Source organism: Madurella fahalii (assembly GCF_045866475.1).
Source record: "Madurella fahalii IFM 68171 DNA, scaffold_2, whole genome shotgun sequence".
In the NCBI taxonomy this organism is placed as follows: Eukaryota; Fungi; Ascomycota; class Sordariomycetes; order Sordariales; genus Madurella; species Madurella fahalii.
The window spans coordinates 4,757,617-4,770,610 of NW_027263972.1; the positions used below are offsets into that span (position 1 = coordinate 4,757,617).

At 58.2% G+C, this 12,994-nt stretch overlaps 5 protein-coding genes across 5 annotated transcripts; 2 read left to right on the forward strand and 3 right to left on the reverse strand.

Annotated features, from left to right (window-relative positions):
* Nucleotides 1-795: 795 nt before the first annotated feature.
* Nucleotides 796-1,635, reverse strand: YHC1 (U1 small nuclear ribonucleoprotein C; the record flags this gene model as incomplete). Its single annotated transcript, XM_071059562.1, has 3 exons — nt 796-1,385; nt 1,460-1,567; nt 1,626-1,635. The coding sequence occupies 3 exons, from the start codon at nt 1,633-1,635 to the stop codon at nt 796-798; spliced, it is 708 nt and encodes a 235-aa protein (XP_070915663.1).
* A 369-nt stretch (nt 1,636-2,004) lies between these two features.
* On the forward strand, nt 2,005-2,785 carry ERV25 (vesicle coat component; the record flags this gene model as incomplete). The annotated part of the gene is made up of 3 exons (XM_071059563.1): nt 2,005-2,220; nt 2,280-2,403; nt 2,463-2,785. 3 exons carry the CDS (start codon nt 2,005-2,007, stop codon nt 2,783-2,785), a joined length of 663 nt encoding a protein of 220 aa, XP_070915664.1.
* A 493-nt stretch (nt 2,786-3,278) lies between these two features.
* emi5 (Succinate dehydrogenase assembly factor 2 mitochondrial) lies at nt 3,279-4,182 on the forward strand (the record flags this gene model as incomplete). The annotated part of the gene is made up of 2 exons (XM_071059564.1): nt 3,279-3,519; nt 3,707-4,182. The coding sequence occupies 2 exons, from the start codon at nt 3,279-3,281 to the stop codon at nt 4,180-4,182; spliced, it is 717 nt and encodes a 238-aa protein (XP_070915665.1).
* A 517-nt stretch (nt 4,183-4,699) lies between these two features.
* On the reverse strand, nt 4,700-6,519 carry MFIFM68171_04145 (uncharacterized protein; the record flags this gene model as incomplete). Its single annotated transcript, XM_071059565.1, has 4 exons — nt 4,700-5,177; nt 5,235-5,406; nt 5,475-6,311; nt 6,432-6,519. 4 exons carry the CDS (start codon nt 6,517-6,519, stop codon nt 4,700-4,702), a joined length of 1,575 nt encoding a protein of 524 aa, XP_070915666.1.
* Nucleotides 6,520-7,964: 1,445 nt separating this feature from the next.
* SKO1 (Transcription factor) lies at nt 7,965-9,751 on the reverse strand (the record flags this gene model as incomplete). Its single annotated transcript, XM_071059566.1, has 3 exons — nt 7,965-8,280; nt 8,356-9,571; nt 9,670-9,751. The coding sequence occupies 3 exons, from the start codon at nt 9,749-9,751 to the stop codon at nt 7,965-7,967; spliced, it is 1,614 nt and encodes a 537-aa protein (XP_070915667.1).
* Nucleotides 9,752-12,994: the final 3,243 nt, after the last annotated feature.

Consider the following 12,994-nt stretch of genomic DNA (forward strand, 5'->3'; position numbering starts at 1 on the left):
TGATGCCATTTTTCTTACCTTTCCATTACCTGTCTGACTGTCTATCTGTCTATAACGAGATCATGCGGGGCCATGTTCGCTGGTTTGCTACTGGGCTCAGGGAGCCTAGATATTGCGTGTGTGCTTTTCATGAGCGGAGGCGTTTTCTGGTATGTGCGGCAGCGTCAAGATCGGGATATGAAGTGCGGCGTCTTTGCTGTGACAATAGCCGCAGACGAATTTCATTTGGCCGGGAGGTGGATCTGTTTACTTTGCTCGGCGGAACGGAAAGAAGACGGGGAATGACGGAAACGTATCATGCCATTTGCTATGACGCCTGGCGAGCCTGTGTATTTTGTAGACCAACAAATCTTGCTCACGATGATACCACGAAGACTTTTTAAGAGTTATGATTGTTTTGGTTACTCATCTATGAGAGGACGCTGTCTTGCCGGTTGCCAGTTGCTCCACGGGGTTGATGGATAGGGGGGAAAGCCCTGCTGTGCATCTTGCTTTGCTATCACCATCCTCCGTAGGTCCCATTACACAGCTGAAAGGTGCCGTCAACGCTTTCGGTATGTGCCAAGCGGGTATGTGATATCGACAAGTAAAAACGCATCACTTATCTCATGCTGCGCTTTTCGGAAGGTATTAGTTCCCTGATGCCATCTCCCAGAAAACGCCATTACGCCGTCGCAGTGCGCCGCACTCTTAACGAGCCCAAGCTAATAAAACAAGCCCATAGCCGATCCACAATCGTTACACCTCGCAAATTACTTTACCTCCCATGCCATCCCTCCCCTTCCCTCCCAAACCTCACCTCTTCTCCCCTCCCGGAAACCCACCCGCTCCCGGAGGAGGCGGGAAAGGCGGAAAACCCCCAGGCGGCGGAGGGAATGGCAGCCCACCAGGCGGCGGGAACGGTGGTGGCGGTCCTCCCCTACCCCCGGCACCACCAGCAGCAGCAGCCCCAGCAGCCGGCGGGGGAAACCCGGGAATCGGAAACGGCGGCGCACCAGGCGCACCAGGGCCGGCTGCGTTCGGCGGGAAGGGAAACGGCGGGGGGAACGGCGGGGCTCCAGCACCGCCCGGGGGACCACCGGCAGCGGGGCTCGCCCCCGCCGCGCCCGGCGCTCCGGCAGCAGCGCCAGGGAACGGAGGCGCGCCGGGCATGCCGGGGAGCGGGAACGGCGGGGGGAACGGCGGGATCCCCCCTGGCGGGAAGGGTGGCGGGACGCCCCCCGGCATGGCTACGCCCGGCATGGGGGGATGGGGGAAGCCGCCGGGGCCGAGGCCGCCGCCAGGCTGGTTGTGCGGGAGCATGGGGTTGGCGTGGGCTTGGCCTTCGGCGGCGTACGACGAGGTGATGGAGTCGATGACGGACTGGGCTTTTTCGTGGCCGATTTCTATTTGATTATCACGACCTTGATTAGCTGGATGGATGCGGGGAGAGGATATGAGGAAGGGGACGTGGACGTACGTTGGTAGTAGTCGACTACGTTGCGCAGGTGGTTGCGGCCGTTGTTGTGGGCTTTACGCACGCTCATTGAGTCGTGCGTGAGGTAGACATCGCAGTAGTCGCAAAAGACTGGGATTTGTTGTGGTTAGCGACGCGAACTGGCAAAACGAGGGGAAAGAGCGCCTACATTTCGGCATCTTGGCGGTGATGCTGGCGCGACTGATGACAATGCGCCGAACTGTGATCGTTGAGGGTTGAGGGTTATGGTATTTGCTCTCTCTCGGATTTATGGAGGCGGGAGCTGTGAGTTTGGAGATGGCGACCACACTAGAAAAAGACCAAAGCTCGGCGAGGCTGAGGATTCGACGCGGTCGTAGAAGTGGGGCTGCAAGGCTGATTGTAATCGGCCGGCTCGACCTTGATTGGTTCCTTTGTGAAGGGGGGGGGCCCACAGCAGCCAGGGGGAAGGCGCCAGATGGCCGTTTGGTCGAAACTGCGTCGCCTGCTCTGCCATCACACGCAATCCCACCCTCACCGTCGCTACACTCCAGACACAGCGATCGACCATGGCTCGCGTACGATCGCTGCTGCAGCACCTCTGCGGCTTGATGCTGCTGCTGGCAGTTGGCTCCCAGGCGCTCAAGTTCGACATTCAGGCGGGCAATGGCCACGACAAGCAGTCGCGCCGCTGCATACGGAACTTTGTGTCCCGGGACATGCTGGTCGTCGTCACGGCCATCGTCGACGGCCACCGGGGCGATGGAATGCAGCTCAACATGCACGTGAGTGCTGTGAATGCACACTGAAGTGTCCGACACAGCCAACTGATGTTCCACGACAGATCACGGACGCGGCAGGGAACGAGTACGGCAAGCCCAAGGACATCGCCGGCGAGCAGCGCACCGTCTTCACCTCGCACTTTGACGGCTCTTTCGACGTGTGCTTTGAAAACATCCTGACAGGCTGTTAGTTCCACCAGTCTTCCCCTTTTACATCCAGCCCCCCGAAACTGACAGTCGTGCAGCGCGATACGTCGAACACCCGTACCGGCACATTGAGTTGGACATCGACATTGGCGCCGACGCTAAGGACTGGTCGGCCATCCAGGCAACGGAGAAGCTGAAGCCGGTCGAGACGGAGCTGCGGCGCATCGAGGAGATGGTGGCCGAGATCGTCAACGAGATGGACTATCTGCGGACGCGCGAGCAGAAGCTGCGCGACACCAACGAAAGCACCAACACGCGCGTCAAGCTGTTCGGCTTTGGCACCACGTTCCTGCTGATTGCGCTGTGGGCGTGGCAAATCATGTACCTGCGAGCATACTTCAGGTCAAAGCATCTTATCTAATGGCTGGGCTGGCGACGACTGGTTCCTAGACTGTGGCTTTACAAAGGGGACAGGAGTTTTTGCGAGCTCTTACACGAACTGTTACGCGGGGCAAGCATGGAATTATGAGATCTCTGGTGTACTGTACATGGGTTGTATTTTCGGAGGTTGGTTGGTATGGAAAATCGCACACTGCAACTCTTGCGTTTCAGTTGTGTAGGATCCATGACGCAGACAGTATGCCGTTTTGCCATTTTTTTGTATGTAAGGTCCTATTTCTGTCGCGAGATGACCCGATCGGCCGGAGCATCACGGCCCGGCAAATTCGGGTGGTCACCGATAGGTTTTTCGGCCTCGGCCCAGCCAAGCTCCATGCCAAGCAAACGGAGCCCGGCGCCGTGACAAATCCATCACTATCATCTTTCCTCCTCCATCGGCCTAGTCAGCACCGACTTCTACCATTGCACCCAAAGTACCCCAAGTCGCAAGGGGATAAAGGAGAGCATAACGAGCCATGGCCTCCCTCCGCCCAGCGACCCGCGCCCTTGCGGCGTGCGCGCGACAACCACTCGCCTCCACCTTCCGACTAGTCCCCAGACGCTTCGAGAGCAGCAGCAGTAACAATAGCAGCTCCTCCCCTTCAGACCACCCCTCGCGCGACCTCGAAGTGGGCGAGCTCCAAGGCGCCAAGTTCCGAATCGAGCCGCTGCGCAGGGTAGGCGAAGACCCAGCGACCATGCGCGCCCGTCTCCTCTGTACGCCGTTTCCCCCCCCCCCCCCCCCCCCGCTCTCTCGTCCTACTCACCCACTTACACATACACATACACATACACATACACATACACATACACATACACATACACATACACATGCACATGCACATACACGCACGCGCACATAAACACATAGATCAATTCGCTAACAAATGAACCCGCGGGGCAGACCAATCCCGCAAGCGCGGCACGCTCGAGTCGGACCTCCTCCTCTCCACCTTCGCCTCGGCCCACCTGTCCACCATGACGCCCCGCCAGCTGGCCGAGTACGATCTGTTCCTGGACGAGAACGACTGGGACATTTACTACTGGGCCACGCAGCAAGACCCTTCCTCCTCCTCTTCTTCTTCTTCCCCCGAAGCATCATCATCACCATCATCAACATCATCAACAACAACAGCAGCAGCAGCAGCCTCCGAAGACGGTGGGAAGAAAGCTGGGCAGGAGGACCCCGCGACGCAACCGAGCCCGCGCCCCGGGGAGTGGGCACAGACGGTGGGGACGTTCAAGCCGGCGTACCGGCCGGTGCCGGCGCGGTGGAAGGATAGCGAGGTGCTGAGGATGCTGCGGGCGCACGTTGAGGGACGGCGGGGCGCGGGGAAGGGTGGGATGGGGTTCATGCCTGCGCTGGAGGAATATAAATAGAGGGTGCTCTACAAAATTTGTATACACGTAAGGGGGCTGTGTACGATGATTGTGGGAAGGGGGGTGGGGAGGGGAGGTTTGTATTTTACTGTAAAAGTGCAAAGTGTTGCTTGTTATAAAGGGGGAAAGGGCCAGGAACCGATCAAAAAGTGAACTGGGCAAAACAAAGAATAGAGAGTAAGATTCTTGCGCTGGTGGTTGGTTCATGGGGTATATATCATCCTGTCTTTGCTGTCGACGTGTTACTCCGCACATGCTATGTCCTCTTTTGCCATCTTCGCTGCTTATATGGGGAGAGAGAGAGGGAAAAAAGGGGGGGAATCTGAATGTCCATCCATCCTACCCGAATGCCCCCAGCCATCCGTCTCGAATCCAACGCCGCCACAAATGAACACTGCTATGCTTTCCCGCCAAAAAGGAAAAAAATAAAACTTCAACAACGCAGCACCGTCCCACAATACCGAGGGCCAAGTTCAAAAGCCCAAAGCAAGTCATTATCATCCCTCCCCTCCCCACATCATGCCAGGCCTCCTCCTTCTGGCGGTAGAATCCTCCCTAGACTCCTCAGGACCTCCATCACCCCCACCCCCTGTGTCCCTACCGCGCGCTTCTCCCTCTCTTCCCTCTCCCTCAACCTATCGGCACTCAACTTCAGCACTGCATCCGCCTCTCTGCCGGCCGTAACTACGCGCATGTCAAGCTTGTGCACGCTATCCGCCAACAAGTCCACCTTGAACTCGAGATCGGACTGCAGGTTCTGCAGGCGGGAGCGGACCTGCCTTTTGAAGGACCCAAACGCCGTGTCTGGGTTGGTGAGCGAGGAGAGGATCTTCGATTCGGATTCGTCGAGGAGGGAGGGGTCCGGTAAAGGCGCTTTTCGAGGGTCGGGGGGGTGGTTGCTATTGTTGTCGGCGGAAGAGTATTCGGGGAAGAGGGGAGGGACGGTAGGGAGGGGTTTGGCGATCGCCTGCCAGGCCTTCTTTTGCGCTTTTAATCTGGCATGCGGGTTAGTACGAATGAGTTCGAACGACAGAGGAGTGGTGGGCGCGTACCGCTCAATCTTGGCCTCTAGCTCGGCGATTTTGGCGTCGTAATCGACGTTTCGCGGGTTCGGTTTCAAGACCACCGGGACTGGCGGCTTGGGCACGTCTTCTCGGGAGAACCAGTCCGAGAACTCTGACCTCGCCCCAAAGTCCTTGAGCAGCTGGTCTTGTATCGCGCGTGCTACACAACCCCTTGTCAGCAAACCCCTCCTCAGGCATAGATGCCAGCCAGTTGGTCCGTCCACTCACCCCCAAGCACCGCGCTTGACCCATACGTCCCATGCGGGGGCTTCTCACTAAGCGCCCTCTCGCCGCACCATATCAGCAGCTGCTTCATCCGCCGCGGCTCGCTCAGCCCGTCGGCCGAGATATACTTGTAGAACTCGGAAGGGTCGACCTCGCGGTGCGGCAGCGCGCTCTGCCCATTGTCCATCAGCGAACTGGCCCGCCGCCCACGCACGCCCAGACTACTGCGCCGGCTGCCGCTCGCCCCGCCCTTTTTGCGAAACTCCTTGTTGCGGTTGATGATGGGCGTGTCGCTAAAAGGGAGGGCAATCATTTGCGATTGCGTGCCTGAAGATGTCCCGGATACGTCTGGCCTTGGCGTTTCCTCCTCCCTGCCACCTACAAGGTTCGGTTGGTCGTAGTCACCTTCGTATGCCTCAGCTTGGCGCGCGCCATTTGCTTGCCGTCTTTGTTGCTGCGGTTGCTTTTCAGGCGGTTCGCGTGCTTTTCGTCGCGCCTTAGGCTTGGGTGCCGGGGGCTCCTCTTCCTGCGGTACTGGCGCTGCGGCTAGACTTGACTTCCTTTTTGATGCCCTCCTCGCTGTCGTCGTCGCCGTTGCCGTCGTCGTCGTCGTTGTTGCTGCTGCTGATGTTGCTGATCGTGATTGCGCAGGTGCTGGGGGTGAGGCGCGTCCCCTTGTCCCCCCCTTTGGCGGTCTTCCTACACTCCTTTTCGAAGGGGCAGGTGCCGGTGTCGGCTCAGGATCGAGCTCATCCGCCTCGGGCGTCGGCGCTGTCTTGACCCTCTTTGACCCGCGCGTAAACAGGAAGTCGCCATCTTGTTCGTCGTAGACTGCTGCGGCTGCAGCGAGCATGTCAGCATCCTTTTTCTTCCTCTTGTTCGTCCCTGCCGCGAGCTGCGGGCCCAATTGCCGACTCTTCTCTGGCGACGGCGGTGACGGCAGGATGGGTAGCGACGTACCCGCGAGGCGTTTACTGTACCGTCGCTCCGGCTGGTTGTTCATGCTCAGGACTTGTAGCGGCTGGCGGGTCCGTACGAGAGTAGTCATGGATGATGGCGGGGCGGTCGGCGCATGAATGCGGTGTTTGGCGATTGCAGGCTACACGAGCCAAGCTCGCGACGGCGGACTGCGCTGCGCGGTGTGTCGCGGCAGGACGACGCAAACGCTGGCACGGCGCGTCGCTTTCCAAGTCTGAATTGCTAGGTGCGGGAGGACCACGGGAGCAGATGCGGGCGGGCGGTCGGACGCGTCAATTCGGGTTTCCAGCCTCAAGGACCGAGCCACTTCGCGTTATCCTCCGCTTCGAGCGACCGGGGGCGAGGGAAATGGCGAAAATATCGACCAAGAGATGCTGGTTGGGCGAGTAGATTGATCCTGGTCTCAGAATGTGCCCTGCGAAAGTGGGCTGCTCTGCCGCATCGCGACCGGAAGCAGCGCCCCGTTTGTTTACCCGAACGGCCCCCAGAATGTGGCTGCCCAGAACGCTCGGGCCACGCGCCACGTCAAGGCTGCCAGAGAACGTCCTCTTTCGCACAAGACAAACCCAATAGTCGCCTGTCGATGCGCCTGTCGATGAGCATGTCGATGCGCATGTCGATGCACCTTCCGATCTCTGGCTGTGCAGTTAAAAAGAACACATCAGGTGATAACGCGGTAGTGCGTTCCAGTAAACCAGAACTTACCAGTCTTATCATGTTCTTTTATAAATGCATGGTCCCAGATCAATGTGCTGCGTAGTACACTACCATCTGCTGCCGGTTGACCAAATTTGATGGTGGTTATCCTAGAAGTACATTCTTCCCACAATGCTGCAGCCAGAATTGAGATATACTGACATTCATATCTGTTCCGTGCTTTATTCATCGCAAAATGGCAATGCAAGCAAAGCACAGCTATCAATCATCATCATCAGCAGCAGCAGCAGCAGCAGCAGCAGCCCATCTCGTTGCCTCTTTACGGGCTACTTGTACAACTACAACGACACACGCAAGAAAGAGGCCAAGGAGATCTCATCGTCCGCTCAGCACGAAAGCGCGCTCTCGCGTCGCTTCGCATCCCTTCTTCTACCCCGGCCAACCCCGGCGTGACATGGCATAAAAACCCTCCCGACCCCGTTGCGAACAAACGCCCTTCCTTTCCTTGCTTCCTTCCTCCCATTTCCATCCCCAAAGCCAGAGCAAACTAAAACCCAAAGCCAAAACGCAGGCCCGAAGAACTCCCCCAAACGCCGCTTTTGATGTATGCCTCCCTGTTGCCGATTACATACAAGGAACGAGGACCGCCAAGCTGGGCTGGGAATGAAACAAAACCCCTCCAGTCCAGAAAGCAAGCCAACTCGCCCTAGCCCTGTTACTGTACAGCCTGCCGGAAAAAAGAAAGGAAAAAAAAAAAAAAGTAAATGGAATGCGGCCGCCCGTAAATAGCATGTCGGCGAACCATGTCGTACGCCGCCTGTGATAAACGCCGTTTTTCAACCATATCATCATCGTCAACTAGGAAAACCGGCGATTGACAGGCTGGCCGGCCATGACCGGCTGGCCCGGCATGGGAGCTGCCATCCCGTACGGGTTGAGCTGTGCGTTAAACGGCTCAATGGCTTGCTGCATGAACGCACTATGGAGGCCCTGTTGCTGCGACACCGGACAGTCCTTGTGAGCGAGAAGCAGCGTTTTGAGGTTGACTACTTCTTCTCGCAGTTGCGTGATTTGCGCCGTCAGGGCATCGTTCTCACTGCTAAACATCTCCACCTTGTTCTGGAGGTTAGCTAACCACTGCTTCTTGCGTTGACGACACTTTAGCGCAGCAACCCTGCATTGAGAGAGAACGGTTAGCTTCGCCCTGTTGCATAAAGCAGCTCTCTCGTCAAGGTAATATAAAACATACCGATTACGTTCCAGGAAATTCCTACGCTTCTCTTCGTCTGTCATCTTGCTCTTTGAGTTATTGCCTTCGTCCTTGCCACCCTTGTTGTCATCCTCCGAGTGGTCGTTGTCGTTGCTGCTGATCGACGGCGCGGTGCCGTTCGATTTGGCCTTCTTACTAGCGGGGGCCTTGGCCGGAGGTTCTTCGGCCTTGCGCCGCGTGTTTGCCGCTGCGCCCGCCGAGTTCCGCTTCCCCTTGGCACGAGTATTGGGGCGCGTCACCTCGCTCTCCTCCGACGCTGCGCTGCCCGCCTCACTTGCACCGCGTACTGAGCTTCCCCCGACCGAACGAGCGCCGTTCATCTGCGGAGCGGCGTTGACGGGCTGTACCGCAGGAGCCGCCGGCGGAACGGCATGCGCGTGCACCTGGGCGGGTGGCACTACGGGGTATTGGGAGGCAGCAGGGGGCTGAGTACTGTTCCTTCCTTGCGCCAACATGAAAAGCCCGTTTGCTGCATCGTTGTCGTGCGGGTCGAACGGGCCAGCCGGAGGCTTCGTCTCGGGCTTCAGGGACTGGGCGCCATTGCTCATTTCTTGCGGCTGCGACGTGACGGCGGCGGGGGGTTGCGACTGCTGTTGCGCCGCCTGGGCTTGCTCTCGCTTGGCGGCGGCGGCGCTAAGAGCGGTCCGGTGGAAGTCGATGGTGCCCGGGGTCGCAGTAGTACCGCCGGCCAGGGCGAAGATAGCCTGCGAGTTGGGGCTGGGGGCAGGGAACATGGACCCGCTGCCCCCGGGGGTCAGCCCCGTCCTCAGCGACGACTCGTTGGGGGTCGGGAAGCCGCCGCGGATGTGGTGCGTGTCGCTGAAGTAGTCATTGGTCGGCCCCGAGAGCATGGCCGGGCTCAGCGGGCCGGTCCGCAGCGAGCCGCCTCCCCAGGGGAACGGCGTGACGCCGGTTCCGGGGAGGAGTGACGAGGGCGATGTCAGGGCGGCGACGGACGGTAGCTTCGTGCCACCGGGCGTCTCGGGGGGTGCACCGCCGAACGACTGCTCGAAGGGGTTTGGCTCCAGACTTAGCGATCCGCCCACGGGGTTGGAGAAGTAGTCGGGACTGTTGCTGCCTTGCTGGCTCTGGGCGGGACGGGGAGGAGGCGCGAGCGGTTTGGTGGCTTCGGCATTGGACGACGACGACTGTTCGGGTTTCAGGGGGCCGTCACGTTTGGCATCGGATTGACCATCTGGCAGAGAGAAGAAGGCGTTGGCGACGACGTTCATCCACCCGAAATGACAAAATGACGGTGGTGAATTGAATTGAAACGAGGATGGTGTCACTCACCCTGACGCGGTGGAGATGGCTTGCTGGATTGTTTTGGCGACTTTTCCTCACCTCGGCCAGCGGCTCCAGCGGGCGGCCCCATGATGTCAATCAAAATCTTTTGCGACGCCTTCCTGCGGCAGCTGAGGCGACGGGGGGTGGGGAGCCAAATTGGAGAGACAGGAAAACCCTATGAGGTCACAAAAGCATAAAAGCCCATAAAAAAGATGCTGCTACGCTATTCTGCAGCAGCGCCTGTTTCGCCGTGCGGACGTCTGGGTTCGAGGGGCCGTAAATATCTTACGTAGTTTGGCTCGCGCGCGACGTGGTTGCTAGGTGCAGGCGTGTGGTTGGAAAGAGAGAAGGTCAAGACCGGGAATGGGGGAAAGCGACGTCAGGTATGACGTTGGGGAAAAGAGAATGGCGCAAAGTGGGAATAAAAAATACTGGGGTCGCCCTGTGGGGCCCGGGGGCCCGTGTGCTGCCTACTGCGGTAAGCAGCCAAAGAAATCCGAAAGCTGCTGCACGGCAGGACCCACGCAACCGACGAGTCCAGCGAGAAGCGCCTGGGCTCTGGAGAGAATCAAAAACAGTGTGCTCTTTGGTGACTTGGGTGGGAGGGGAGAGGCGATTACAGTACGAATTTCCCCCATTCCTAGCCACGCTACGATAGCATCTACAGTACATCGGGGTGTATTCTTGAAGTGCTTAGGCAATCTGTCGGCCCGTCTCCCGCTCCTCTCCCGTTCCTCTGCCGTCGCCTATGTGTAGCAAAGTGGACGAACTGACAGACAAGACACACGCACACAGAGACAGACAGACAGACAAAATACTTTACTAGGCTTTTCTCGCCCTGTGCGAGCGCCTTTTTCCCTCATCGTGCCCAGAGCGGCGCCTTCTCGAACATCTCGCTCCACTGTTTTCTGACCACATCCGCAGCTGCTGGCCCCCATCTTGAATCGATCAAGCTCTGAAGGACCTGTGGGGCGACACCGTGTTCCATACGGTGTGGGCGTGTCCCGGCTTGTGTGCACCATCCCCACCCCTTTGGCTGCGCTTGTAGCAAAAGGGGAAAGAAGCAAGCGAACGGCATTGTGTGCCAGCAACCCCTGCATGTCCGACTCGTCTCCAACAACGGCGCAAATCGCAAAATTTGGTGAGCAAGGACAGGTGACAAAAACAGCTGCGGCGCATACCGCTGGTATGCAGGTCCGGAGGTAAGCCTTGGAAGTGGCCCTAGTTGAGAGTCAGTCTCGCCTTGTTCGAACCGAGTCTCCAGGAGGAGAATCAAAGCCAATCCGCTCCCTTGACGTTCTGGGGTTCTAGCCCGCGGGATATTGGCCGTCGACTTTGGCCGGCTACGACCTCCGGCGCCCCTCCCGCGAAGGCTTTTCCGGGTGTTCACGCTACGGGATGGTTCTAGCCCCAGGACACCCACCTGCCGACGTCGCCTCGATCTCAGGTGTCCGGAAGCCCCTCCAGCTGAACCAACTGCTCCCTGTTTTTGTGGCATAAGACTCAACGCCCATCGACCACATTTACCCAACGTGGTCTAACCGGATGGTGTGCGGCTCGTCGAGCTCGAACCGCCGAACCGGACGAAACCTGTCACTTCACCGCCGTGGCAGTATGGGACCACTGGTGAATTGTCGGGTGTGTGGGGCTCTCGTGGCAAATGAGCCCATGTCGAATCACGTCGCGAGGTCGCGTTTTATCCCCCCCGGTCCAGCTGCCCCCGCTCTTTTTGGTGCCGGCCTCGCGTGAGAGGATTGCGTCAGGCACTGTGCAATCTGTTCTTGCAGCCCCGGGATTGCGGTGCCCCTAGCAGCGCCCGCGTCTTGTCTCTCGACGTACATCTTCCCTGCTTTCTCTGCTTTCTCTGCTTCCCCTGCTTCCTCTGTGCAGGAAACACAGCAACCGAACGGGCCAGATCTGCCCCGTGGTGCCCAAACCGCTTGTGATCGACATCGCATTCTGTTTTGCCCATTCCGGTGACGGGACCGCGATGGGATTAAAGAAAATCGAAGGGGTGGGCGGTGGTTGTCCGGCCGTTTCCTGTGCCGATGACGTAACTCGGATTACGGGTTGGCCACGGAATGTTTTCCTGGCCCATGTAACCTAACGGTTTTCGTACTGTGGCGGCAGGTTCCCATTTTCCAATTCCCAGTCCGGCCACTCTGGCTCGCCGAAACTTCCGTTCCAAAGAAGCAGCGCCACTAGCATCCAGAAGGAGTTTCCGTAATCGTGCCAAAGTTGCAGTGTAGTATAGTCGAGAGCAATCTAGGCGAGTCGATTCTGTCGGCCCAGCGCGTGTGTTTGTCTTTTGGTGCCACAGACCCAATCAAGCCCCTATGACGCACTTCCAGGATGCATGAAAATTAGCTGCACTCGGAGCACACGAGGCGCCACTTGGCTCGCGCGCTTGAGGCACAGAAAGTCCCCACTGCGTGCAGCACGGCAGAGCCCACGGGTTGGGTTTCCAGCGAACCGTTTGGTGGGGGTTTCTCACAGAAAAGGGAAGGAGTAGCAGCAGACTACTAGTGGTAATACCCAACGCGCATGTGAGGGGGGAGTCTACCGTGGCATCTAGATGGAGAAATGGTGGATGTCTTGTCGTTTGCAAATTTGCTGCGTTTTGCCCAGGGCCACCAGGGCCACCCAAACAGGGTGGGAAGCACAGGCTCGTCACCCAATGTACCCCGGGCCTTTTGCAAGCCTCGAGCCAACCGCTTCCGGAATATCACGTCAACGACGATTGGCAGCGAGCGGTAGCTGTGTGGGGAGATGAGATTGGAGACCATGCCGACTCCCCGCCCATGGTCGAGCGCACACTGTGCGCGCGAGCCGGGTCTGGCTTCCATTTTGCCCCTATTTCAATTTGCATCGCGCCCTGTTGGGCTCCTGTTGGCTGCGGTGTGCTTTCTATCGAGTAAGCTGGTTAATAACTTTGATCATCATTCCGCGGCACCGGAGTTGATCGAGTGTTCCAGCCCTAATCCGGGCCTTTGTATGTACCTAACTTTAACAGTATTAACTTGCTCCCCACCAGTGAGTGTCCTCGCAAACAGCTCTGTACTGTTTCGTCGTTTTAAGTCCACCCAGTCGACAAACTCAACGTCTGGTGTAACTTGACGTAATTATCCCTAATCTAGTATATTGATGCCGCTGCCAACCCCGTTTAAACCCAATTTTCGAAAGAATGAGGCTGTCTAAGATCGCGGTGGGGATTGGTAGACTACCTGACCAATACACATCCGAGGGGACGTGTTTCCCCTTCTGAGCTTACGAAGCAGAGCCGCCGACGTAACCGCCACGGAGCCGCAACTACACTAGAGTGCACGTATAT